This window comes from Centruroides sculpturatus, unplaced genomic scaffold (assembly GCF_000671375.1).
Source record: "Centruroides sculpturatus isolate CEXI.00-Female unplaced genomic scaffold, Cexi_2.0 scaffold689, whole genome shotgun sequence".
Classification (NCBI taxonomy): Eukaryota; Metazoa; Arthropoda; class Arachnida; order Scorpiones; family Buthidae; genus Centruroides; species Centruroides sculpturatus.
This window is the reverse complement of record NW_019384971.1, coordinates 282,900-309,917: the sequence shown is the minus strand read 5'-3', so window position 1 is coordinate 309,917 and position 27,018 is coordinate 282,900. Positions and strand designations below refer to the sequence as shown.

The window sequence follows — 27,018 nt, the reverse complement described above, 5'->3', positions numbered from 1 at the left end:
CATATTAAATGTACATAATTAAATAGATCAATATGTAATAAGAATGATTAAATTGACATAAAAATGTAATTCCAGTGCCTATTAATTACAATAATTTCAGTAATAATTGCATTATCTTTTGAATTACATTTTAAATTTTAGTTACATAAGTATATTATTGTATTGAGACGAGAATGAAATATTAGTTTTAGAGCTGATGCATAGACTAGATGATTAAAGTGGCCAAGGTCTAGCTTCATCTCTGAGTGACCTGGAATAGGACCTAGAATGATTCAAAAATTATTATAGTTGAGTTAACTTGGACATATCAGGACATAGCCTTTATAAAATATCAGCATCAATGTAAGTCTAGCTGATATAGTCATAATTGTAACATGATTAATTAAGAAGCAATTTCAATGCTCGCAGAATATTAAAGATCCGTTAAATAATGTTATAGCCATAGTGTTGAAGCGTTTTGAACTTTCGACAACGAAATTCGTAATCCATTCGCTAGAAAGCAGTGAAAAATATGTTTAAAAATTTAAGATCAATATAGCTTTATTTTAATTTAAAATTTTTATAAACTTTTCGCCATCAGCACACTTCATGCTCAACATCAGTCTGAAGTATAGTTAGGGTATTGAGGGATGACGGTCAGTAAATTCAAAATTGTACTGCGCGTTATACAGCACGATATTAATGTTTTCACTACTTTGGCCATTCTACTGTCAAGATGAAAAGTAATATTGCATTGGCGAGTGCTATAAAAACTGTTTTGAAATATAATTCATTAAATTTGGTTGCATTATTTATGTTCATTAAGCTACGGCAACGCAATACTTGGTTGGGCGATGCCTTCTGGGAGGTCTTTTTAAAGGTATTCAGGCATTGTATACGTGGAGAAAACCCAGAAAACTCCACATGGCCAGCCCATCTTGGCGAGGCGCGAACGCACGAATGAACTCCCATTGTTCAAGGAATGGAACTGCTTGGCCCATTATTTATGTAAGAATAATTACAAAGTAGTACAATAGTCCTAACAAAACTGTTTGAGAAATGCAAATTACAATCACTGATCTGTAAGTTCAGAGGTAAAACTTCAGCGGTAATGGTTGATAATCTTTCAAACATCCAATTAAAGTTAGTCTATGTCATAAACGCTCGTATTCATAAATAATCAAAAATCAAATGTTGGTTTATAAGAGAACCAATAAGCATTCACACTGAATAACAATGGTGGCACTAAAAAAGCTCAGAAGATTATATTTAACTGGATATTTACCCAATGCCATCATTGTGGTACTATAGAGTAAATATCTAGTTATACAGGGTGATTCAAAAGTCACAGAAATTAAAAAAAAAAACTCACAAACTATTTACAATAAGAGATGTAGTTTTCACAAAAATGCTTAGAAAGAAATGGGATTTTTTAGGTATAATAAAAATTTTAGTACCAAAATAGTTACATTTCTTGCCGTAGATGGCGCTGTAAAAAAACTGAAATCATTTGTAAATTTATTAAAGTAAGAATAAAACAATAAAAGTGTTCTTAGTGTAAGGTAACAACTTCACAAATTACATAATTTTATCAAGCGTCATCTATGGCAAGAAATGTAATTATTTTGGTACTAAATATGTAAATAAATAAATAAAATGTTTATTACAAAAAATCCCATTTTTTTAAACGTTTCTGTGAAAACCGCACTATATTACTGTAAATAGTTTGCGCGTTATTAATTTTTTAAAATTTCTGTGACTTTTGAATCACTCTGTATATTCCTGTACAAACGGAAATAGAAAACAATTTAGAACGAATGTTATAGTAAATAAAACTCAAATCAGAATTTAGTAATAACGAAACTTAAAACAGTAGTAACGAAGTTCCAAGGATTAATTTTGTTGATTAAATCAATATTATGACCATACAAATAAATTAGGGTCTATGCAGAATTATCCTTTTTAATTGTCCAACAAGAAACAGATGGTAACAACTTAAAACCGACAAATGACATTAAAAAATACACACAATACAATTGACGCCGACCTTTTCTTAGAGGATCCGACGCCAAGAACACAGTATTAAAATTTTTCACAATATCACTTAGGTAAAAAATTATCCTTTTTAATTGTCTTGTTGGACAATTAAAAAGGATAATTCTGCATAGACCCAAATTTATTTGTATGGTCATAATATTGATTTAATCAAGAAACTTGAAACAATTCACCAATTTCGAAAATAATTTAAAAAAATATTCAATAATAAAACAAGAAAATGATAAAACATATCCGATAACAAGCAAAACAAATGCACCAAAAAAGTCCTCCAAAGACAACGGTTGTACGTTTTCAACAGGAGCAAGACCTTCTTCTACCAATTCTCTTCCAAGCACTTTGCCAATAATACCATTTTCGTATAATGCCCGTAATCTGTAAATATTTAATTACTATATAGTAAAATCTTAATATTATGGATTCATATACAGTATTTCATAAAATAAAACCAAATATTGAGAAATTAATTTTGAAACATTTACATACACTCTGTTCAGTTTTCTTTTATGTGTGAAACCTCTTCTCATGAAAAAAGCGTAGTAATTTGGGTGTACACTTTCTTTGGAAATCAGATACTTAGAAGGAAAGTACTTCTTAAAGTATTTTTCATTAAATGAATAAGTAACCACTGCTAACTTCTCCTTGTAATTTCCAAACAATGGTGTAAGAGTATTTATATTCGTTTCCCAGTACGCTTTGTACTTACCAGAGTACAAACGTTTAATATATTCTAAGTCAGAAAACTGCAAAAAATTGTTTTAAATTATATCAATTGTAAAATGTTGAATAATGTTGAATATTTTAAAATATAAAGAACATCCTATGAAAATTATATATTCTAGGCACTGACCCACAGTGGCCGAGTGGACACTGGTAGTTGATTTTGGATTCGTCCCTCACAAATGTGCTTATTACAGGGAGTTTTCGGGTTTTAATAGAGTGTCTAAGACATAAACAGAGGCCAGTTTCCGTTAAAAAGTTTTCCCAAGAAGCGACGTAATACATGGGCAATTTGCCAATATGAATTGGCATTATTACAACAATTAATTTAGTTAATTGTTGTTCACGAGCAATTATTATTCATAACTGTAATACAATAAATATTTTAATAAACTGTGGTTAATATATGAAAAACTTTAAATACCTTATAATGAATACAATGTAATGAATCGTTGGTCGTTATTAATAATGACCAATGATTGACTATATGAATTAATTGAAGTTGTAAGAATTAATTAAAAATATTACTTGGTTGACCAAGAAATTCCGCCCCAAAGAAGCGTTGGAATCGAGTGAAACTTTATCACTGATATCGTAATTATAACGGCTGTAAGTGGTCACAATATCATGCAAATCAAAATTTCTTGTCAGACAACTATAGAATTTAAGGAAACCTTTAGTATTTTTTAAATTTTTTTATCTATATATATGCTACAATACCGTTCCTCGTGGATGAATTTTATCGATCCTAAAATCACATTTGTCTCCTGACATCGCAGTTGCTATATCAATCTTCCAAACTTAAGTGTGAGAATCCAAAGGGGGAGTGGAAAAACAAAGAAAATAATTAAAAATAGGAATAATTAAATCAGAGTTAATTAACAATTTTTTTTCGAAGTAGTAGAAATTGGAGAACAAAAGGTCAAATGAGGAAAGGATGACAAAACCCACACACTTCCTATTTCGTTCGATTCTGTAACGATAAAGCCGATCAAGATGACCATATAAGGAACAGTTATTGCTAAGGTTGTAAGACACACTCTGACCTTAGTCACCTTCAACAATTAATTAATTCAGTTGGTTTGACAGCTGTCATCGAATTTAAGAGGTAGAATGAGTAATCATAACGGATGGAAAGAGGTAATAAATCTAAAAAAATGTTTCGATTTCTGACAATTAACATAAACAAAACCCGTACACAAATCGAACTTAGAACGGGTTGCATTATCCACAGCTCTAGTCTGCTCTCCCGAAAACGGGTATAAAAAGAGCTTGGACACAGTCCTATGCGCGGACTTCAACAGACCCATACCGCCATTCTGTTCGTCGTCGCCACCTCGCCATAATTGCCAATGGTCAACTCTGCCGATACAGGTACGTTTTACCCAACGGCCCATATCACGAGATCTAGAACTAAGAGGTAGTATTTTAGACCATTTGAAAACTCTCTCTCTCTCAGGTCTCTATCTTAGTTATAAGCTAGATTAAGGTTAGTTTAACTTATAGAGTATTGGGACAGATAAAGGTCCAGAACTTAGACGGCCTACCGACAAGAATAGATTATTAATCATACTCGCGACTTAGAAATTTTATTATTTCCATCTTTTGTATCTATACGTTTTTGTAGTCGCTGTGTATAATTTTATAGTTTATTAAATATGTTAATCCTATGTTTAATTACGTGTCATCCTTGAGTACGGCCGACACCTTGTAACGATCTCGCTAACCTTCCAAGTCGTTTACCATATAAACCATCCTCTGACAGAGAAGCCCGTAATAGGGTTACAAAGTCTGCCCCCTCGGTTCTCACATAAATAGCTGAATTTATCATCTCGTCTGATTTTCCAAATGCTCGATTGACATCAAATACTGCATAAAACTATATAGACCAAATGAATGTGGCAACGTGACGATGAATTTAATTTAGCAATATCTTGCTGCAAAATGGCTGATTAGAGCTCTACCACGAAATGTTGCTCATAATACCACAGAATTTCCCAAACGTATTTCTGTGCTGTACATCTAAGGGGGCACCAACTTACCATGTGATAAACAATCAGTCGTTGACGATCCATGCCAGACTACTACATTGCCATATTGCCGAGTGCTGACAGTGTTATGGTGCTCATGACATAACGCGTATGAGTTCCCGTGCATGTAAATTTGTCTCTGATGTGACCTGTTAGTGGAACGAGAAGAAACAATGTTCTGTAGCAATAATTACTTCTGCACTGAATGGTGGTGAAAAACGTCATTGTAGTTATTTGTGCTAATTACATGATCAGACGAGTCTGTCATATCCTGATCATTCCTGGTTGTTTGGATGTTTGCCCTCATTATCTATTGTTCCCAACACCCTCTACAAACCAGGTTACAATGGCCTATATGGCAGAAAATTCGCAAAAGAACTTCCGCTTTTCATAGCTTGATGATATAATTGTTTTACTCTGCTGGCCTTGTAATGTACAAATGCAGCACAGATATTCCTGGTGATTGAAGATTTTTAAACTACGGTACAGTGAAAATTCTCAACACAGTGAATCTCTGCTAGTATTTTAATAAGATACTGGGATAATGATTTAAAACTGACTGATGGACCAGACGTACAACCAGATCACAACTGCAACCATTTACTTATCTTAAAATTGGTGAACAATTGGTAATTGGTTATGGGTGTTGCAGAGAGATCTGGCAACAGCACATGAACAAGGACGCGCGAAAATATTTATTTTTTTTTATTTCTCAAAAAGATACCATGAATAGATGTCCATGATGCCCATGATGCCCATGATGCATGTGTAAGTGCGGAGATCGCTCGGGCGAAGAAGGATCCGAAGTAAAGCACTTAAAGTAAGTACTGTATGCCTATGTTTCTGTGTCTCGCAAGGTTTAAGTACTTTATAAATAGCTTATAAACTGAAAACAATGGGTTTGCGCTTCACTAACATTTTGACCGTATCGAGTTTTCTGGGTGTTTTTCTTATGTCTAAGAATTATATAGAAGCCATTTTCTCATATATTGACCTTCCAGAAAACATTTTCTTCCGCTGATTACTCATGTCTGTCTTACCTTATAAATCTATCCAAGCAACATTTACATATACATAAATCTATAATGAGATCATCAGTAATCACACAACTTATCTTGCAGCATAAATCTTATAATATAATCGAGATGGGTTTATAATGATAATAATAAGCGAAGAGCCCAAACGGTTAGGAGTTGAAAGTTGAAATTTGGCACGCAGTTAGGATACGTCATGAGAACGTACACTAACTGTGTAAGAAGGGATTTTTTCAAAATTCCCACTGCGGGAAAGGGAGAGAGAGAGGGTTAAGGGTTACCCTGAAGAACTCGGCTCTACTGTACTATTTTATATGCCTTTTTTGCATTTATGCGGGAAATCGAACATATTTTTAGACCCGTCTAGAAATCCTCGACGATATTTAGTGTTCCTCGTATATAAAGTTGACACAGGGAGCGCGTGCGCATAACTTCGCTTTATTCCAACTCTTCGTCTTAATGTTCGATTTTATGTTCGAATTTATATTTATGAATGATTCTGGAAGATCCAGCTTATTTTTCGAATTCATTAAACCTGAATAAGAACCCAGAAAAAGTTACGAAAACGTTTATTATTTATCACTTAGTGGTACTACACACCGGTTAATGGTTGCAGTGAGTCTTATCTATCGCTATCCCGGTGTGGTAAGCAGATATCTAAAAATTCTCTAATCAGTTTCAAAAGAAGGAGGACCTAATTCTTGTACTCGGTGAAAACGGGTTAGATCAGCTATAAACTAATAATCTTAATCTTTGCTATCATTACTTTTTGTCCAAGCAACGCCGGCTCATCTGCTAGCATTACTATAAATTTTACACATACTTCTATTTTTAGAAATGGAAATATTATTAAAAACAGAAGCGGTAATATATTCCTTAGGTGGAAGGGCTTTAACACATATTTATAAAGGTGCTGTAATCCCAATTGTTACATATGCTGCCCAAATTTGGGGGAAGAGGACGGAGTTTACACACATGAAACAGAAAATAAATAGCCTACAAAGAAAAATGCTATTAAGAATTACTGGAGCATACTGTACTACATCCCACGATGCACTCTGTGTACTGGCGGGCCTAATGCCTCTGGATTTGGAAATTCGACAGCATAGTGACACAAGAAATATATTAAAAGAAAACAAAACTCATAATGATTTATTGAAAAAAAGAGGACAAGCTAGAAGCAGATATGAAACAACACCAAAAATTATTAAGATATGAATGGGAGAAAATACATATAAAGAAATACAACTATCAGGCAGTGGCGTGCCGTGACATTTGATGATAGGGAAGCTGTGTTTCTATAAGAAGCCGACTTCCAGGGACAATCAGTCAGCAATGGTCTAGGGTCCATTCGTATTCGTTTGTTCGATAAGCCAGTAAAAACCGTAGACTTCTCTAAATGTATTTTTAATTAATAGATTATCTAACGCACTTAATAAATAAGCATGTTCAATATAATTAACTCTCTTATATTAGATTTAATAGATTCTATACGCCCTCTAAATGCCAATACTCGCTTCGATAACATCTACTAATTAAAATATATCTATTAGCCGTAACTATCTTGTTATAATTTCCAATACATATTATATATTGTGTACTAATGTTAAATTCTATTCTATTTTGATTTCCAAATTGCTTCAATATTACGAAAGAATCGATGCGAGATTTAGGATTTTCGTGTCTTTTGCCAGCTTTACTCAAATTATTTAAATCGTCAAAGCCAATCTCATTCTTCACACTAATTTTATTTGAAAATAGTAGGCAAGGCCAACAAAACAAATTTTGCATTTTTATGCATCCACAAAGCCATTTTATATCTTCATAAATTTTATCATGAAAATGTCGAACAAATTTTTTCTTTTTCATTATACGGTCTCGAGCCAAAACTTTTTGAAATAAATTTTCGATATCACAATTACATTGTAAATTGCTAGCCATAATATAAGGGCTAAAATTAAAAATAAAATTATATAAACTTACTTGTTAAAATAAAATGTGTGATGATATACAATTATACATACCTGGTACAAAATATTCAATTGTATGAATATACTTTTAAAGAAAATTATATAGTTTTGTGGAGAAACGTACATAAAAATAACATAAAATATTCTTTACTTTTTAAATATTAAAACAATCCACCTAGTTGAAATTGCTCCTTACCAGTGGCTCGTGGATGGAATCAGAGACTGTCTTGGTAGGTGTGCGGCGCATGCTTGCCAAATCCCGAGGGTGCCGATACCGGTTAATGTCTTGGTCTCCAAAATGGGCTTTGACCCATTTTGGAGACCAAGGAAATGAAAGAGCGGACAGTCTGGCTAAAGAGGCTAGTTATCTAAAAACAAAGGAATCATACAGAAAAATATCTACAAAATATATAAAAACTGAAATCAAAAATAGATACATATTACAGTGGCAACAACGGTGGGAAATAACTACAAAAGGAAGGGAACTCTTTGAATACATACCAGATATTAACCAGAGGTTAAATAACAAACATCTACAAATTGGACACAAATTCACAAGATTCGTGACAGGTCATGGAGATTTTGCGAAATATCATTATAGATTTAATCATCGAGATGATGAAAACTGCGAGATTTGTGGGGTAAGTGAAACACCCACACACATCTTATTTGACTGTATGCAATATGAAAAAGTAAGAAACGAGTTAAAATTAGTTTGTAACAAAGAAGGTTACGATTGGCCTATTAGGAAAAGTAGCCTTATAAATAATGTTAACATATATTATTATTTCAATGAATTTATAAAAACTTGTTATAAAAACAGAACATAAAAATTTCTGTCATAGTTCATTATTAAATTAATGACATCAAATACTCTACTCAACAAAAATATAATTAATGTAAAAAATAGAATTGTCGGGTATTAATGTATTGCGGCTACGACCGTGACTATGTAATCTTAACTACCTGCAAAGCATATGCGAAGCAGGTTAATTAAAAGAGGAGTACCTCAAGCCAGTAGCATTTAATGCTACAGGTCAGAGGGAGTGCTCCACTAAATGTAAAAAAAAATTCCTTCGTTTGTTGTCTTATTTTGTTTACAAGTGCATAAAACTTCTGAAACTGGATTCGTGCCTTACAGTTGGTCAGGCCATCTGGAGTTTTTCTGGTTTTCTTCATGTCTCTAATACCTAAATAGCTGTCAGTTCACTCCTGAAAAAGACCTGAAAAGCATTTTCACTTGGAAGATTGCCCATGTCTTACATTGCTTTATTCTATTAATTATTTATTTTCTACATGGAGAATGTTTTAATCCGTATATGTAATGAAATGTACTGTACATTACGGTACACAATGTTTATGTCAAATTAACACTTATTTATTCCAATTTAAATGCTTTTGTGTCCTTAATTTATTAATTTAAACTTAAAACGTCAACTAAGACTTATCTATTATTAGGACTTATTATACTGGATAACTGGTTGTGTTACGTTTACTGTTGTGTTACTGGTTGTGTTACTGGATTACTGGTGTGTATTGACGTTTTACATTTAAATTAACACTTATTTATCGTGGTTTAAAATTATAAAGAGAATTCGTAAGTTCTGAATCAACAATTACAGTATAAATATTGTGTAAAATTGTAAAATTAGTCATGTATTAATATGAATTTTGTACTAACCATTAAATTATCAATAGCGGAAATATCCAGTATTGAAATACAAGAATATTCCTCGTTTTCAACGGCTGATAACAATTCTCGGAAAGTGGTTGGAACCGATTCTCTAGCTTTTGAAGTCATAAAAGATTTCAAAATTCCACCATATCCCCATAATAAAATAACAGTGCACAATAACCAAATTCCAAATGCTAATCTAGATGCTGATCGATTTACATACTTCATATTAACACCTGTAATGATAAAAGTTTAAAAATTTCATCAAACTAAATCAAATTTCCACATCAGTGATTTTCAACCTGTGTATGCGAGTTTTGGTGACACTGCAATGCATCATATTACCATCATATCTATAAACGAAACTGTAAATTTCTGTACAAAAAAAGTACATAAATAATAGAAAAAAGTGGCATCAAACTGAGGTAAATTTTGTTACTCATACGGCAAGTTTGTGGCACAACATGGACCTGCAGCACAGCAGTTAAGAATCACTGATGAAAATAATGCAAATTTACCTTGAGCAGTTAATGTAGTGAAAAGAAACCAATAAGATTTCTTCAGAGTCCACGAATTTCCATGATTATCTTTCAATAATTTAGTCAAGATGAATCCAAACACAATGGTGGTAATCAACATTGCCAACCAGATCTTTATTACATTTGTATTACAGATAATTAAAATTATTAGAAACATAAAATACGCATAATCATAGTAAAATAATTATTACGTACCTGTATAGAAAATGGAGTGAGTATTGAGTACCATGATAGTTTATATGTTGGATGTATTACAAAAATTATCGTGTCAAACTTATAAATAGGAGAAACGTCCGAATACTGAAAACCTTGGTACGAAATCGCTGCACTTGAGAAACTAATATCTGCCATCTGTTATTTAGTGAAATGTAAAATTTACTGGTATTATTTTTCTGCAAAATTGCACAGAATTACATTACACATAAAATATCACGTCATTTAAAGTAAATGAAAAGTAATACAGGGTGTCCCAAAAGTCTCCACAAAGTGACACAAATCATGCTCACCAGTGGCCGAATAAATGAAAGAATTGAACACTGGTCATTGGTACGTGCCTGACCAATGGGATGGCCACCATGCAATGTTCTGGATTTTCTTCATGTGTCTAACTCCTAAACAGAATCTAGTTTCTATATAGAAAGTCCTGCCAGAAGTTACCCCATTGGCAGATCACCTATGTGTTCAGTTACCTTACTCTGTCAATCTACTGACACAAATTTTAATGCTGACATTTTAATGTTTTGTGAATAAAGTTACATTTCACCTTTGTATATATGGAAAATTTTGGGACACCCTGTATTTATATTTATAAAAAAGAAAATATTGTAACATATGTTTATCTTTCTTCCCCGTGTCAGTCAGTAACTCCTGGTGCATCAATCAAGATATCTTGACATATTTTTGTGCAGACCTATTCGTTTTCTTCCTGTGCAGACCTATATTCTATCATTCTTCCATCAGATGGATAACTTTCGCCAAATTTTTAAATTACATTTAAGTTAACGTGTGAAATTTTATTTATAATGGTAAAATTAATGGTAATAATATAATGGTAAGCGAAATTTGGCATGGTGGCTTGTGTATGAAGGGCATTGATACTAATATTAAATTTTGATAATGAAAGGTCGAGAGAGTGGGGAGATAGAGGGAGTCATGTATCTCAAGAGGGATAGGACTTAATAAAGATTTTATTCGTTATTAACATACACACTCTTCTATAAAACTTGCCCCTACCCTCAAAATTAAGCTTCTTGCCATTTTATAGTAATTAAAAATATAAAACGTTTTTATAACAAAATGTGATAACAGATACCGCCACACACAATTTTATCTTTTACTTAATAATATAAAAGTTTATAATTATTTACTTTTTTGTTTAATATTGTAATAAATCTTCTGAACAGCTATATGTAATTTGTTATAAATTTTAAGGACTTATCACACCACAGTTTTCAATTGGAAAGCTCACTATTAAACCAATGTTTTTATGAGATTTTATAACCAAGGCACAGGTCCGAAATGTATACAGTATATTGGTTTAATAAAATCTCAATAAGCCTCCCAATGGAAAACTGTGGTGTGATAAATCCTTAAAATTCATAGCAAATTACATATAGCTGTTCAGAAGATTTGACATAATAGTATTTTTAATAAAAAGTCATAACAGCCAGGAAAGTTGCGCAGATCTCCTTACTACTAAGTCTTAAACTACCTATCATCCGCATGTCACACTTTGTTACCAACTTTTAGATATGTGGCACGTAGACATGTGTGTTTTCTAATGTGTCATCAACAAGAAATACCTTGTTTATGTCATATTAGAATATCATCTCTTACATTAAACCAATCATTTTTATAAAACATATCCACAGTAAATTCATTTATTCATATTTTTTACCAGTCTCGTAACCAGAAATAAATGTCTTAGCAAGCTGAAAAAGTTGTAATTACTATTTTGTGTCCTTAATTTATTAATTTAAACTTAAAACGTCAACTAGGACTTATCTATTATTAGGACTTATTATACTGGATAACTGGTTGTGTTAAGTCNAAAAATTTATAAATTTAGAGAAAACTTTATTTATAAGTATACAATGAAACATGTATATATTTAATTATGCATATCAAATTATAAATATTTGTAAGTTAACAGGTATCTGATAGTGATTTATTTAAATCAGCAGTTTGGAATTGTATCAAAACTTATCGTTTAATCAATTATAACAGCAATAATACTTTCCAAGAGATCATTCAGAACGAGTATGTCTCTTTGATCATTTTTCGGGCAGAATATGTGATTTACTAGGATTGGCAACTAACAGCATCAATAGAAGATCGTGCTGCTTCTCACTACCTATAATTCATACTGTTAATTATTTACCTAACATGTTACCTATTGTTAAATGAAGGTATTAATTAGTACTTTTCTGGTGAAAAATACAAGAAAATTAATATTGCAGTACATACGGATAAAAAATAGCCAATATTAACGTTTCAGAAAAATCGAAGGCTGATGTAGGTAATGTGATATTATGAGTCATACATATGTTTCCGCATGGAAAAGATTGAAATACAATGAAACTATTAATTCATTCCCTTCTATATAATGCTTGTGAAAAAATTTGAAAAATTTTTGTTTTTGTTCGTTGTCTTTCAAATCATTCTGTTATTTTTATTCAGATTAAAATACAACTAAACTATTAATTCAATCCCTTCTATATAATGCTTATGAAAAAATTTGAAAAATTTTTGTTTTTGTTCGTTGTCTTTCAAATCATTCTATTATTTTTATTCAGTTTTATTTAATTTACAACTATTTGCACTTTCAGCCATTTGTCTCATTTAGGAAACTATTAGTTGTTAGTAGATGTATTGTTACTGCAACATATTACCTCAAAAATACAAAAAAAACAACAACATAAAATTATTTTTTTAACAGAGAATTATCTATGCAGCAACCATCATTTCTTTGACGCATTGTGTTGTGTTATTGATACTGTTTTTATTATACATTGCTCTGAGAAGTGTAAATGTTAGCTTAGATAATTAACTCCATGTTTTGTGATATTACTATTTCAAATGCTACACAAAGTTTACTAATTAAATAAACACTATTACATAAAATTACTGTTATAATTAATTTATGATCACAATTAAAACATTAAATTTTATTATGTCTATAGCAATTACGGTCTTTCGAATTTTTGAATATCATGTGAGAAGTACGAATACAAGTGATTATATTTTCAATTCGCATTTAATTATTTATCGACATGAATACCAACGAGCACGACACTATTTATTTTAATTTTTAATATGCGCGTGTGTGTGTATCATGAATTATACACTATATTCATGCATTCCAATGATAAATACAAAATTACTTATAAAGTAGAAAATCATAATTAACTCATTAAAACATTCAAAACATCAGCTTACCTTTGCAGGAACATTAGCAACGTTTAGAATAACAGTGATGAATAAGATTGTGATGGCTAATGCCCGACCCCCAACGATCAATTTATCAATTGGACCGGCAAACATGACAAAATACAAAGAACAAGCTATAAGATTTAATACAAAATACGCAACAATGGATAAAATGTAAGCAAATTCGTGATCAATATACTCTGTTATCTCGCATAACTCGGCAAATTTTCTTTCTTCGATCGTTAAAGCAATTTTCGTGATTTGCGGATTACGTCTACACTCAATCAATGACTTGTGGATGTTGTCAAATTTTAAAGTTATGAAATACAAGGCGAGAAATGCGATTGCACCGGCATGGAGGCCAACTGAAAAGCCCCAGATGTTCACCATTTGATAAAATACTGAGCAAAGAATTAATCTGTTTTTCGGAATGGGAAGAAACAAGCCGGCAACAGCAAAACCGAAGGATAGCACTATGCATCCACAAACATATAGAAATAATACGATTTTTTGAACCCTATTTCTGACCATTAGCAATTTTTCTATCTCGCCTTTATAATTACATTCGAATGTCTGAATTTTTACATATTTTTTGAAATAATTTTGAATGACAGTAAACGTCATTGCGGAAATGAACCCTAACAACAACATTTTACCGAAAAGCGTTGTTGCGTTACTATCTTTTACTTTGTAGAGGAAACCTGCGCAATATTGGACGCATGTTTCTTCGTCAACAACGGAAACATAAATTCCCCACAACAAACCCAGAACCGATATTAAGACAAGAAATGCGTAATAAATTCGAAAAATCATGCTACTGCCAGTATCTAGTTCTGAGCACCATGGCATGATCTTTATGCCAAACATTTTCGTTACATATGTAAAAGGATAGATGTAGCAATTGAAACAGAATGTAGGTTCGTTCATGATTTCTGCCGAGTTCCTGTAAACAAACGTGAAAAAATTACGAATTATGTAATTCGCCATGTTAAAACTAGAATAATTGATATTATATGTTAAAAAATGTAAAATATAGTTTTTCTTATCTATTGTACTTCGATTAGAATCGCAAAGAAATTTATTTGTGATACGAAAAGTTACAAATGGAAATGATTACAAAGGGAATAGCTGAATCGTCACAAAGGATTTAAACAAGTAGGCACAGCGAGGGAGAACAAGTGAGGAGAGACAGTCAGACTGAAGTAAGAGGAAAGCCGTTTAAATAAAGATCCTATTATACGTTATAGTTTTAGAAGGTTACGATGTAACCTTTTTTTTCGATGGTATCTTACCTCAGTCACTTATTTTTTTTTCGTATCATTAGCGAGGTTGAGGCCGAAGTTTTAAACGCGAAAACGTGTACGTCGGATGTTCAGCGCCGCTTTCCTGTAAGCTTAGAAGTTTGACAATGGTGTTTGGGTAGTCAGTGAAATCATTGTCCACATTCCAAACACCATTGCCAAACTTTTAGGCTTTAAGGAATGCGGCGCCGAACGTCCGACGTACACGTTTTCGCGTTTAAAACTTCGGCCTCAACCTCTCTATTATCCTGCTGTTATAGACCAATCTCTCTCCTTCCTGTTCTGGGAAAAGTTTTGGATAAATTAATAGTATATCGTCTTACAACTTGGCTAAATTCAAACAAATGGTTTAACGAAAATCAATACGGGTTTCAAGAAGGACGTTCAGCGGAAGATGCTATATCAAAAGTAATTAAAAATATCGAAGAAGGGAGGAAAAATAACAACTGGACAATTGCTCTCAGTCTTGATATAGAAGGTGCTTTTGATAACGCATGGTGGTCACTAATCCATGCTAAATTAGAGGAAGCAAATTGCCCAAACAATTTGTATCGTCTTATATGTGATTATCTAACAAACAGAAAGGCATACATAGAATACGCAGACATAAAAATGGAAAGGGACATGACTATGGGGTGTCCACAGGGATCCTGTTCTGGACCCATTTTTTGGTCAATTATATTAAATGATCTCTTGAAAATCAACACATTATCAGAATCAAAAATAACAGCTTTTGCTGACGATATAATGGTCATCTGTTCGGCAAAAAGCAGAAAACAAATAGAAATAAAATGCAAAAATATACTGGATAAAATAGAGAAATGGGGAAATGCAAACAAACTTAAATTTAATCCAGAGAAGACAAACGCCATAGCCTTTACAACATGCAAAGTGGCAAAAAGGCAACCCACAATTAAAATGCAAAATAAATCGATTAAATGTGTAAACCAAGTCAACTATTTAGGAGTAACAATAGACAACAAACTTTTCTGGAATGAACACCTAGAAACAATTAAGAAAAAAGTGGGTAACTTATTTCAAGAAATAGCGAAAGTAGCACGTAAAGAATGGAGTATAGGTGGAAGGGCTTTAACACATATTTATAAAGGTGCTGTAATCCCAATTGTTACATATGCTGCCCAAATTTGGGGAAGAGGATAGAGTTGACACACATGAAACAGAAAATAAATAGCCTACAAAGAAAAATGCTATTAAGAATTATTGGAGCATACTGTACTACATCCCACGATGCACTCTGTGTACTGGCGAGCCTAATGCCTCTGGATTTGGAAATTCGACAGCATAGTGACACAAGAAATATATTAAAAGAAAACAAAACTCATAATGATTTATTGAAAAAAGAGGACGAGCTAGAAGAAAATATGAAACAACACCAAAAATTATTAAGATATGAATGGGAGAAAATACATATAAAGAAATACAACTATCGGAATAAATACAGAATCTATACGGACGGATCAAGATCCTCAGAAGGAGTGGGAGCGTCGTATGTTTATTACTATAGAAATAGGGAACAGTATCATAAAAAAATCAAGTTAGATAAAAGATGCACAAATTATCAAGCAGAATTGGTAGCAATAGATTATGCAATTAACTGGATAAGTCAAAGGAAGAAAAATATAAAAATTACTATTTGCACAGACAGCCAGGCTGTATTAAAAACTCTAAATGATGGTAACAATAAAAGTGAACTAATAGATAATATAAGACGAAATATTGTGAAAAGTGATAATATGCTAGTGTTCAGCTGGGTCAAAGCCCATTTTGGAGATCAAGGAAATGCAAGAGCGGGCAGTCTGGCTAAAGAGGCTAGTTATCTAAAAACAAAGGAATCATACAGAAAAATATCTACAAAATATATAAAAACTGAAATCAAAAATAGATACATATTACAGTGGCAACAACGGTGGGAAATAACTACAAAAGGAAGGAAACTCTTTGAATACATACCAGATATTAACCATGTTAAATAACAAACATCTACAAATTGGACACAAATTCACAAGATTCGTGACAGGTCATGGAGATTTTGCGAAATATCATTATAGATTTGATCATCGAGATGATGAAAACTGCGAGATTTGTGGGGTAAGTGAAACACCCACACACATCTTATTTGACTGTGTGCAATATGAAAAAGTAAGAAACGATTTAAAATTAGTTTGTAACAAAGAAGGTTACGATTGGCCTATTAGGAAAAGTAGCCTTATAAATAATGTTAACATATATTATTATTTCAATGAATTTATAAAAACTTGCTATAAAAACAGAACATAAAAATTTCTGTCATAGTTCATTGTTAAATTAATGACATCAAATACTCTACTCAACAACAATATAATTAATGTAAAAAATAGAATTGTCGGGTATTAATGTATTGCGGCTACGACCGTGACTATGTAATCTTAACTACCTGCAAAGCATATGCGAAGCAGGTTAATTAAAAGAGGAGTACCTCAAGCCAGTAGCATTTAATGCTACAGGTCAGAGGGAGTGCTCCACTAAATGTAAAAAATGTAATGTATCCTGCTGTCTCCTCTCTGTCTGCGTGAGTGAATGAGCAAAGAGAGTTTGGAACACAATCCCTTTGTAAAATAGTAATAAATAAATTTGGCTATTTATTCTTAAAAGTTCTCTAAGTAACAAAGTTTTACAATTTTCTCTTACGATTGAATTAAAATTTGAGTGCTCATGATGCGCTATATCTAAATTGTCTGTTGACATAATGTTGTATATGCCAGCATATCAATGCCAGATTGGAAAAAACGACTGAAGAAGGATATTTAATCACGGGTACGCGATCGTTTAACGGCCCATATAGTTTTTCCCGAATCTTTCGTCGCATGCCTATAATCAAAATACGGCCAGTTTACGTAGCCCGTTGTAGAGTTTTATTTGTGCGATCTGCCGTGCGGGGATAAAAAGCTTTTCTGTGAGGCATCCCTATTCGACAGAACATTTAGGTTTGCATTTTCTTATTACAAAATGATTGTAATAAGAAAATGCACATCTGGACGATCTGTGTAAGAGAGATGTTCTTTGAACAATCAATTATAGTAATTCATTATTAATTGTTAATATTTTACATTAAAATTAGCTTAACAACTTTTAGTACTTTTCTTACTGAAAGGGATTAAACATTTATTGATTGTTACTATTAGAATATTTTAAATTCTTTTATATTTAATTCTAGGCAAGAATTATACACTACCTTCTTCTGTTCTGAATGTTTTCTCTTGCATCAACCGGCGAGTTTTCCTCGTGTACTTCATGCATTCCCCAGAACAACAATGGAAGTGATCAATTGTTTGAGAAATGGACTTTTGTATCTAAGATGATTTCCATAAAAATTACGTAATCAAACACACATAAGTGGCTCCATCTCTAGTATTTATTGAAATGAGTGCTCGTGTTACCATTCTCTCTGAGGTTTAACATATACAAAGTGAATCGATTAAATATGAAATTAGAATTTTAAAATCTGTTTAAACATCATAATTTTCCATTCCAATCTGATTAATAGAATTCATCTTAATTAAAATCCTTTCTTATATTTGTCAAGATGATGAATTTTCTGCTTCGGAAAAGCATTGGTTATTTTAAACTTATAATTTCAGTTATAATATTCATTTTGAATCTCTTTTGATTTAGATGCCACGTGATAATACTTTCTCAATTATGTAGTAAAACTTTTGGCCAACGGCCATTGACTGATACATAAAGAATGGCCGTTGTTAAGATGTGAATTGAAAAATAAATGNATTGTTAAATTAATGACATCAAATACTCTACTCAACAAAAATATAATTAATGTAAAAAATAGAATTGTCGGGTATTAATGTATTGCGGCTATGACCGCGACTATGTAATCTTCACTACCTGCAAAGCATATGCGAAGCAGGTTAATTAAAAGAGGAGTACCTCAAGCCAGTAGCATTTAATGCTACAGATCAGAGGGAGTGGTCCACTAAATGTAAATGTAAAAAAAATGTATGTAAAATGCAAGCAAGCACCGAATTGGTGAGTAAAATCCAGAAAAGATTTTTTGCGAACCTCTTTAGCGAAGATTTAAAATATAATACGTAGTGTTTTAATAACAAACCAAAGTATGATTCCATAATTGAAGATGTAAAGCAAATAAAAGTTTCCAAGAAGAAAGAATCATCTCGAGATTATCAAATAATTCAAAGGTGTGATGTGTTGACTGTACGAGGCTGTGAAAAACTCATTGAGCCGTTGTCAGATGCGCGAGAAAGGTTTGAAAAAGTTTGTCCATGCCGGAGAATTGTTTGACATTCGATAAAAACTGAAGAAGACCTTGAAAAATTAGAAGATTCACAAGAGACTGTGATTATGAGATCACAGTCAAATCTTACTCAAGAGGACATTCCGTTATCCCCCGCTTCTACAGAATCACCTATAGAAATACAAGAATTTACCGATAGTAATCTTAAACTGCCTTCTATACCGTTGATTGATGATGCAGTCACGAAGAATATTCAGTTACCCTGCACCTCCAAGGAATCGCCTCTGCAAGTTGAAGAAGTCATCACTGAGTTACTCTCAACTTCAGCAGAATCGCCATCACAGTTTCGTACGGAGCCTGTAAAGAGCACTATACAAGACATAGTCTGTATTGTTTGCTCAAAAGCAGCATCAAGTGCTCACAAGTGTAAATCGTGTAATATGTTTGTTCACGCAGTTTGTGGTGAAGTAGATCCTAAAGAGGAAGGGTATGGTAAGAATGTATTGTGCATCATCTGTAAAAAGAATATGGATCAGAAAATACAGCGTGATGAAGCCAAGAAATGTTTAGAAAAGCAAGCAAAGAAAATGTTAGCAGTTTCTAATGCAAAGCACCCAAACGTCGATGAAGGTTTCGCTGTGAGAATTAAAGTACCCGAAGAAGACAGAGCAAAAACTGATGCACGTTCAATTTTAGCTGTGGTTCTTAGTAAAACAGAGGATGGCTTTTATAAACTTGATACTAAAACAGGTATTTTAAAACAATTGTATGCAAAATCTGAATTCAGTGTTTGCAAAGAGAGATTTTTAACGAAAGAAGATGGATGTCCCTGCTGTAGAAATATCTTTACGTCAAACAGCAATAAAACAATCCCTTGGTACTGGGCAGGGTTTCAGAAAATGTGACTGCAAATCTAAATGTACCACAAATAGGCGTGCTTGTCGCAAAAACCAATTGCTACGTAATTCAAAGTGTCACCAATCTTTAGATTGCACTAATAAGTAAGTACAATTTTATCATATGTTTTGCAAATTCATTTCCCTAATTGTAGTAATATTTTAAACCGTTTGATTTTTGTATTAAAGTTTTTTTAATTGATTGATGATTGATTCAATCAACTAATTTGTTGATTGTATTAACTTGATTCTTTAGATATTGAAAATTAAATAAAGAACATTATGTTAATTTAAGCGTACAGAAACGTTGTTGTTGTTCCAGCAAAAATTTTATTTTCACTTTACCGAGTGCCTAGTAGGTAATTTGCAAATTACCTAGATAATCTGAACATTACCTAGGTAATTTGAGAAATGGAATAATTTTCGCAGCTTCAACGGTTCACCCTAGTTAATCTGCAGATTAGCTAGGTAATGTGCACATTAACAGATTTCGAGCTTTAGCGGTAACATATATAAATGCAATAAATTATTTTTCTTTCCTGTTTCTCCAGTAATCATCTTAATCACGGTAAAAGTTGAACTTGGTACACAGGGTACGTCATGAGAATGTACACAAAAAAGGTACTTTTCCAAATTCCCCGCTTAGTACAGGGAGAGGATTAAGGCTTATCCTAAAATACTCCGCTTCTACTGTAAATTTTAGATGCGGGTTTTTGCGGTTTTGAGAAAATTTATATGTATAAAGAGATGGGTTGATAATAGAATAGTAATAATGATAATAATTAGCGCAGAGACCAAACAGTTAGGAATTGTAAGCTGAAATTTAGTACACAGGGTACATCATGAGAATGTACAATAAGAAGGAATGTATCGAAATTTTCTTGCGGGGGATAAGATTATCCTGAAGAACTCAGCTACCACTTTACTATTTTAGATACAGTCTTTTGCATTTTTAAGGAAAATCGAACATATTTTTAGACCCATCTAAAATTCACTAAATCGTCACGGAAGAGGAAAGACCTAATTTTTGCACTTGATGAAAACGGGTGTGATCGGCTATAATCTTACTCTTTTATATCGTTACTTTTTGCCCGAGCAATGCCAGGCTATTATAATATAATATATTATAAACTAAAATATAACGTAATAGATAATAATTAAGGCAAATATACTGTAGGCCTATATATATATATATATATAGAGGAGAAGGTGGTATTATGGAACACTGCGGGTATTATGGAACCACCCCATTTCGAACTGATAATAAAGGCGAACTGTAGCGGAATGTGGCTGAACTGAACTAGGCAGACATCCATAGCAAGGTGAAAACCCGTTTTACTTCAGTTAAACAGTTGTCCGTATGTAATCAGCAAATTTGTTTTTTTCAAAATTCACAAGTTTTGAATGCTTAGTGAATTTAATTATTTCTAAAATATAAATCGTGTAGTTGTAGGTTCACTGGTGCATGTATTCCGTTCCAGAGACTTAGGGGTACATATTAATCTGTGTGATGTTCACGTTTTTTAAATTTTGGTCTCGACAGACATAAATTAATTCGAGATGGCGATGCGTGAAATACGGACCCCTTTGGTGCTTTTACAGTAATATGGAACTCAACTCTTCCGAACTCTGTTTGCAATCAGACATTCGTCCGGAGCAATTTGGGAGAAAGACACTAGGTAGAAAGTCTGAAAATATCGAAAAAGAGCTGCTGAATTATATATTGTTGATGGAGGTCATATTTTTCTATTATAAAAGCATTTTTGCGATAAAATACATTGGAGTAAATAATTTTGTAATTATTTAACATTTTTTGTCCTTTCCTATTTGTTTTTGGCTACATTAAAGCATTTTTTTGAAAATATACAGTAAGGTTCCATATTACCACCCGATTTTCTCTAAGCCTACTTTCGGACTTTTTGTACAAAAGCCTTCAAAAACCATACTTATAATTACACTAGCGAAAAATCCAATTAAGAACATGTAGTTTACTAGTTACCAGTACTTTTCGCACAAAAAATGTAGGTGTAGTTATGATACCTTGTTTACAATTCACTAAAATGTAATCGGGGTTCCATAATACCACCTTCTCCTCTATATATATATATATAATTAAATCTATTAACTTCTTCTCACTATAGGCTTATAATGATTTTACCATTTGAATACATCTCTTTTGATTGTATTGACTTCTGATATTTCGGAGAGAACAAATGACATCCATATTATTCATATAACCGTGAATAATACGAGTAGTTTCATCGTTTGCGTTGCCATGACCCTCAAACGTAATCTGGGGTCCTCAAATAATAAGTTAATACGGACGGCCTTATATGTATATATGAATTCGTGTAAATGCAACCGTTATGTTTATTTTTGAATTATGTTCCAAATAAAATTTAATGCATTTATAAAACTTTCGCTTTTATGCATTCCGTTTATGGAATACAATTTGTTTAAGAACCTGAAGCAGCTCTTGAGTAAGATCGAAAGCGTTATTCGATATTTAAACCAACAAAACCACTTTAGCATTCATAGTAAATCCTCTCAACACAAATAGTAACAAAATCCACATTGAGCCATTTGGAATTGATACTGGATCTCTAGAAATGCATTACTTAAAAGCCGCGAACGCGACGAAAAAATTTTACTCCTCATAAAACGATAAATAGTTTGTCAAATTTTTATTCATAAAAATGCAGTTTCAGCTGCTTTTTATTTCATAAAATCCGTCTTCTTGCGCCACCAGAGGACCTTTTAAACAATAGCTAGTCTGTTAGCGTTGGTCAGTAGTCCAAATTCAATACGAACGTTTGTTTCTTGAAAATTTGATCACGATTTAAATACACGATTTAAATATCGGTAATATTTTTAATATTACCGATATGCCATCGAAAAGAAAACGTGTTGTATTATCATTAAAAGACAAATTAAAGTATTTGTTTCGATTATCTGAATTTTTCCGTATCCGGACTACCTTCATCCCCAATTAGTCCGGATAATCGACGTTGTACTGTATTTTTTATAATTGACGAATTATTAAAATGAAATGTATCATTAAAATTCTATTATTAATTAATCTACAACCGTAAATCTATCTCACTTTCAAAAAGAAAAGAAAAAACAATTACAGGTATTTTTTTATGATTCATTAATCAAGAAATTTTATATAATCCATGAACAAAAGTATATATTTAATAAATTTATCTCTTAATAAATTTCCTCAATTTTATAAAATATTAATAAAGTGCAAAAAAAATCAGTAAGTGTTTTGTTATGAAGTAAAAATTAATTAAATGAAAAATGATAAATATTACCATTTAAATTATTTATGATTTTGTGTACTTTGTAAATTAAAAAAAAAATTGTGTATGCTTGGAAGAAATTTTTGGTCTTTAAAATATTCTGCATCCTTTATCATAAGTTGTATTGCACTACATTACTTGCTGCCTGCAGATGGGTACACCTAGTCAACCATATTGTCGGAAAAAGTCCACACAGCAGCCAAGCAAGCAAATTCCCTGACATTCCATGACTTTTTCTGAACACTAATGAAAATTCCTGATTTTCCCTCATTTTCCAGGTGTTTAGGAATCTTGTATGTACTGTATCATATTAAATAGAAATCCGGGTGCATCACTTAAAACTCAGAATTGGCACAGGTGCCATCAACCAACAACGTTATTCTCACATTGTCATGTGAATGCTCAGCCACTTCTCTGTTCGTATGCAATTGAATCCGTCGTCAATTTAGCTTCGAATGCCAATTATTATTTTTGAAATAAATTGTGGCATAATGTCGCTTTACCATGTGCTAATGTTTTGCACGACAACACCGATTATCACACCTCATAATGTGCAGCAATTTGCGTCCGATCTTGAGCAGAAAAGACATCTACCAAGTTTTTCCCATTGCGGGTGCAGCCTCTCTAATTCATTGCCCACAAAACTGAAGCAGGAATTGTACAATTTCGTTAATTGCTGTATATGGAAGCCCAAACATTATTATAATTATTTCAATTTACAAAATATATAGCGATTTCTCAATGATTCGTTTTTTTATACACTATGTAGACTTGCGAGCATTACTGTCATCAATAAAGGCATTGTAATATACTGTGAAATAAAACATTTAAAATATAGAGCGCTTCTCTCTGTTTGTTTATTTATTTTACTAAACACTAACAACGTTACATTGTGAATAATGAATTATATGTACAAAAATTAATAAGTAACATACTTATTACTAATTGAAAGATCTGTTCATATAACTTTTGTTCAACAGAGATTCTATCACAGGACAATTAGTGCATTACAAACAATTTCAGTAATAAATTGTTAATAATGTGTTTTAATATAATATAGATATAATAATGTAACTGATACAAAGTAAATAGCGTCCGTGTACAATATTAAGTATGTACATTTTACATATATATATACTTCTTACTCGTGATATATTTAGGGAGATTTTTGAACTCTATTGTCTCGGCTTCCTTCTATGTCTTTACACTATTTAAGTCTTTTCTCTATCTGTACTTAAAAGAATGTTTATCTGTCGATCGCGTTTTAGTTTCCTCTTTCGGTATATACTGTACTCGACAAACATTACAACCTCTACGAAAAATACATTTTCTTTTCATGACCTTTTTGATATTCCAATATTCTAATATTTTCAGCCCTCTTGTGCTTGACATTTTATCTATGCATAGCATATTTCTATTTACTGTTTTAATAACTTCTCCACTATAGTGTATTTACTTGAGAATTCTTATCGCTTTCTTGTTTTACTCTTGTATATATTTTAGAGTTCTTTCAGTCTCTGTGCTATATCTAGATTACAGAATTGTAAATTTTTTAATGGAATCTGATCTAAATAGGGACATCCATTTGAAGAACAAATGCATTCAACTCCTGCGATTTTCTGTTTATTAATTCCTTTTCTAATTATATAAAACTATGTTGAAGCCATCTTTTTTTGAAGGAAAAACAATTTGCTTATGTGCAAAGTACAAGTTATAGAGAATGCAGGCCCAAATTACCATTGATTTCTAATCCAGCCAAGTAAACAATCATAAACTACAGAATTAGTAAATGATTTTATATCCGGGAAAAACATTGTAGTATCAATTTTCACATTCGAGCTCTAAAGCAATGCTAGTGAGTTGTTTTTAAATATTACACACGACGTACACTTGTGTAAAGAAATAAGTAAACATCTGTAAAGCAATAAAATTTATATAATTTTAATTTAATTGTCTCATATTATTATTTATAATTAAGTGAATTAATATACTTATTATTATTTATAGTTAAAAGACACCATAACTGCCGTAAATAATATTAGCCCGATTATTTTCGGCATTTGTGTGTGTCTATTTTCTAAATATCGGGTTTCGGTTGTTGTTAATATTTATGTAAAGTTAATAAAGCACATAACAAATGAAATATTAAAATATTTAACGCTTCTACTCGAGCGTGCAGGAAGCAGCTACCAAGCCAGTTTGATCGCCGCTTCCAACGAAGAAAATGGCTGATTTTACAGATGAATGTAAACAGAAAAACAATTAAATTCTGTATATATGTTGTATAATTTACTTTAATTAATAATCTTTTACGTAATTTAATAATTTCTGATTTTGTTTAAAAAATAAAACTTTTTTAACTTATTATTCTATAAAGATTGTTTATATTTGTTGTGTATCTATTTAGTGATAACAATTAACTTTCAAATTTATCGTTTAATACTTGTCATATTTTCCATAGCCTTCTCGCCGCCATCTTGTAAACAACACGTGTCCACTTTGAACAGAAGTCGCTCGCGAGTTGGAAGCGCGTACAAATATTCTTTCTGCCCAAAGTCGCTGGACGCGGTGATAACAAAACCGACCGATAATAAATTCATTTATAACTGTATTTTCAAATCTTACCCATATGGTAGTTATTTTAGTTATAGTAAAACATCCAAGAAAATTGATGCTCAATTGAGAGATATCGCACATGGGCAAAAGATTGTATATCTGAAGGTAAAAAAAACATTTCTAAAGTTTATATCAAATACTTTAACCTTTATAATTTATTTATATTACTGCAAATTATATATTATTAGATTGAATTACCATGAGTAAATTCTGTTTGTCTTCGGTTTCGAAATAAATGTCATATATTTCAGAAGAAAAATCTTTATGCTGTAAATAAAACATTGAATATACAAGTAAAAATACAATGTCTATTATAATAAATTTAATTTGAAAAAATAAATAGTAAGGGTTTAATCTGTTAATTTACTATAAAACAGGCAATTTTTTGCTAAATAAATAAACAGAAAATTATGAAAATAAAATAGTGATTTTCTGAACATGTAATAACAAATATTTTCTACACTGTGGGAGAATATTAAATATAAACTAGATAGGTAATACATATATATAAATATTAACAAAATAAGAAAAATAAAATAAATTAATAAAACATAGTGTTTATAAAACATGTATTTTTCCTTCCAGTAATCTTCTGTAGTCTGTCATCGGAAAGTAAAATTTTTCCCAAAGAGAATTCTACAACTATACCAATTGTGAAAAGTATTAATAAAAACATATTTTGACTAAATGTACAGAATTTCAAACTGTCATTCATTTTAAGCAAAATAAGAAGGAAACGTTTAGGACGAATTCGAAAATACTGCTGTCTCATCATTAAAACTAGAATAATTACTGCGACTTTTTGTACTTTGCACAAGAAGATGAGAAAACATGCATAACCTATTATTATAATTTCAAGATAATAACCTATTATTATAATTACAATTTATACACCGTGCATAGATGATATAAACACACAAACTGTTTCTTTAATTGACCATTGATATTTACTAAGAATTAGATATATGAATTGATACATGACTAAGAAACTTAAACCTGATATTGTAACAATAAACACCCAAATGCGAACAAGTCGATCTTGTAGTTTTAGAACTTCATTAATGAAAGATTCTCTGAAAATTGGCAAGTTTATAATCAATACCCACGATGATTTGCAATTTTCATATAAATGGCTGTGTCTTTTCGATGCCCAAATACCTAGAATTATTAACACCGAAAGATTCAAGACTAGCATCATTGTT

The 27,018-nt window shown here is 31.8% G+C and overlaps 1 protein-coding gene across 1 annotated transcript; it reads right to left on the bottom strand.

Moving 5' to 3' along the window:
• Window positions 1-79: 79 nt before the first annotated feature.
• LOC111632618 lies at window positions 80-10,335 on the bottom strand. Its single transcript, XM_023377102.1, has 6 exons — window positions 10,198-10,335; window positions 9,982-10,114; window positions 9,470-9,699; window positions 2,521-2,777; window positions 2,294-2,409; window positions 80-262 (listed from the first exon to the last, which is right to left on the bottom strand). The coding sequence occupies exons 2-6, from the start codon at window positions 10,100-10,102 to the stop codon at window positions 138-140; spliced, it is 849 nt and encodes a 282-aa protein (XP_023232870.1). The 5' UTR covers window positions 10,103-10,114; window positions 10,198-10,335; the 3' UTR covers window positions 80-137.
• Between the last annotated feature and the right edge of the window lie 16,683 nt (window positions 10,336-27,018).

Excerpts from the sequence above, each read along its gene's own strand:
- LOC111632618 (XM_023377102.1), bottom strand. The coding sequence starts at position 10,102 with ATGTTGATTACCACCATTGTGTTTGGATTCATCTTGACTAAATTATTG. Across the intron at positions 2,778-9,469 it reads CCGCTATTGATAATTTAATG|TTTTCTGACTTAGAATATAT; the intron begins GTTAGTACAAAA and ends AATTTTTTGCAG. Across the intron at positions 2,410-2,520 it reads AAAAGAAAACTGAACAGAGT|ATTACGGGCATTATACGAAA; the intron begins GTATGTAAATGT and ends AAATATTTACAG.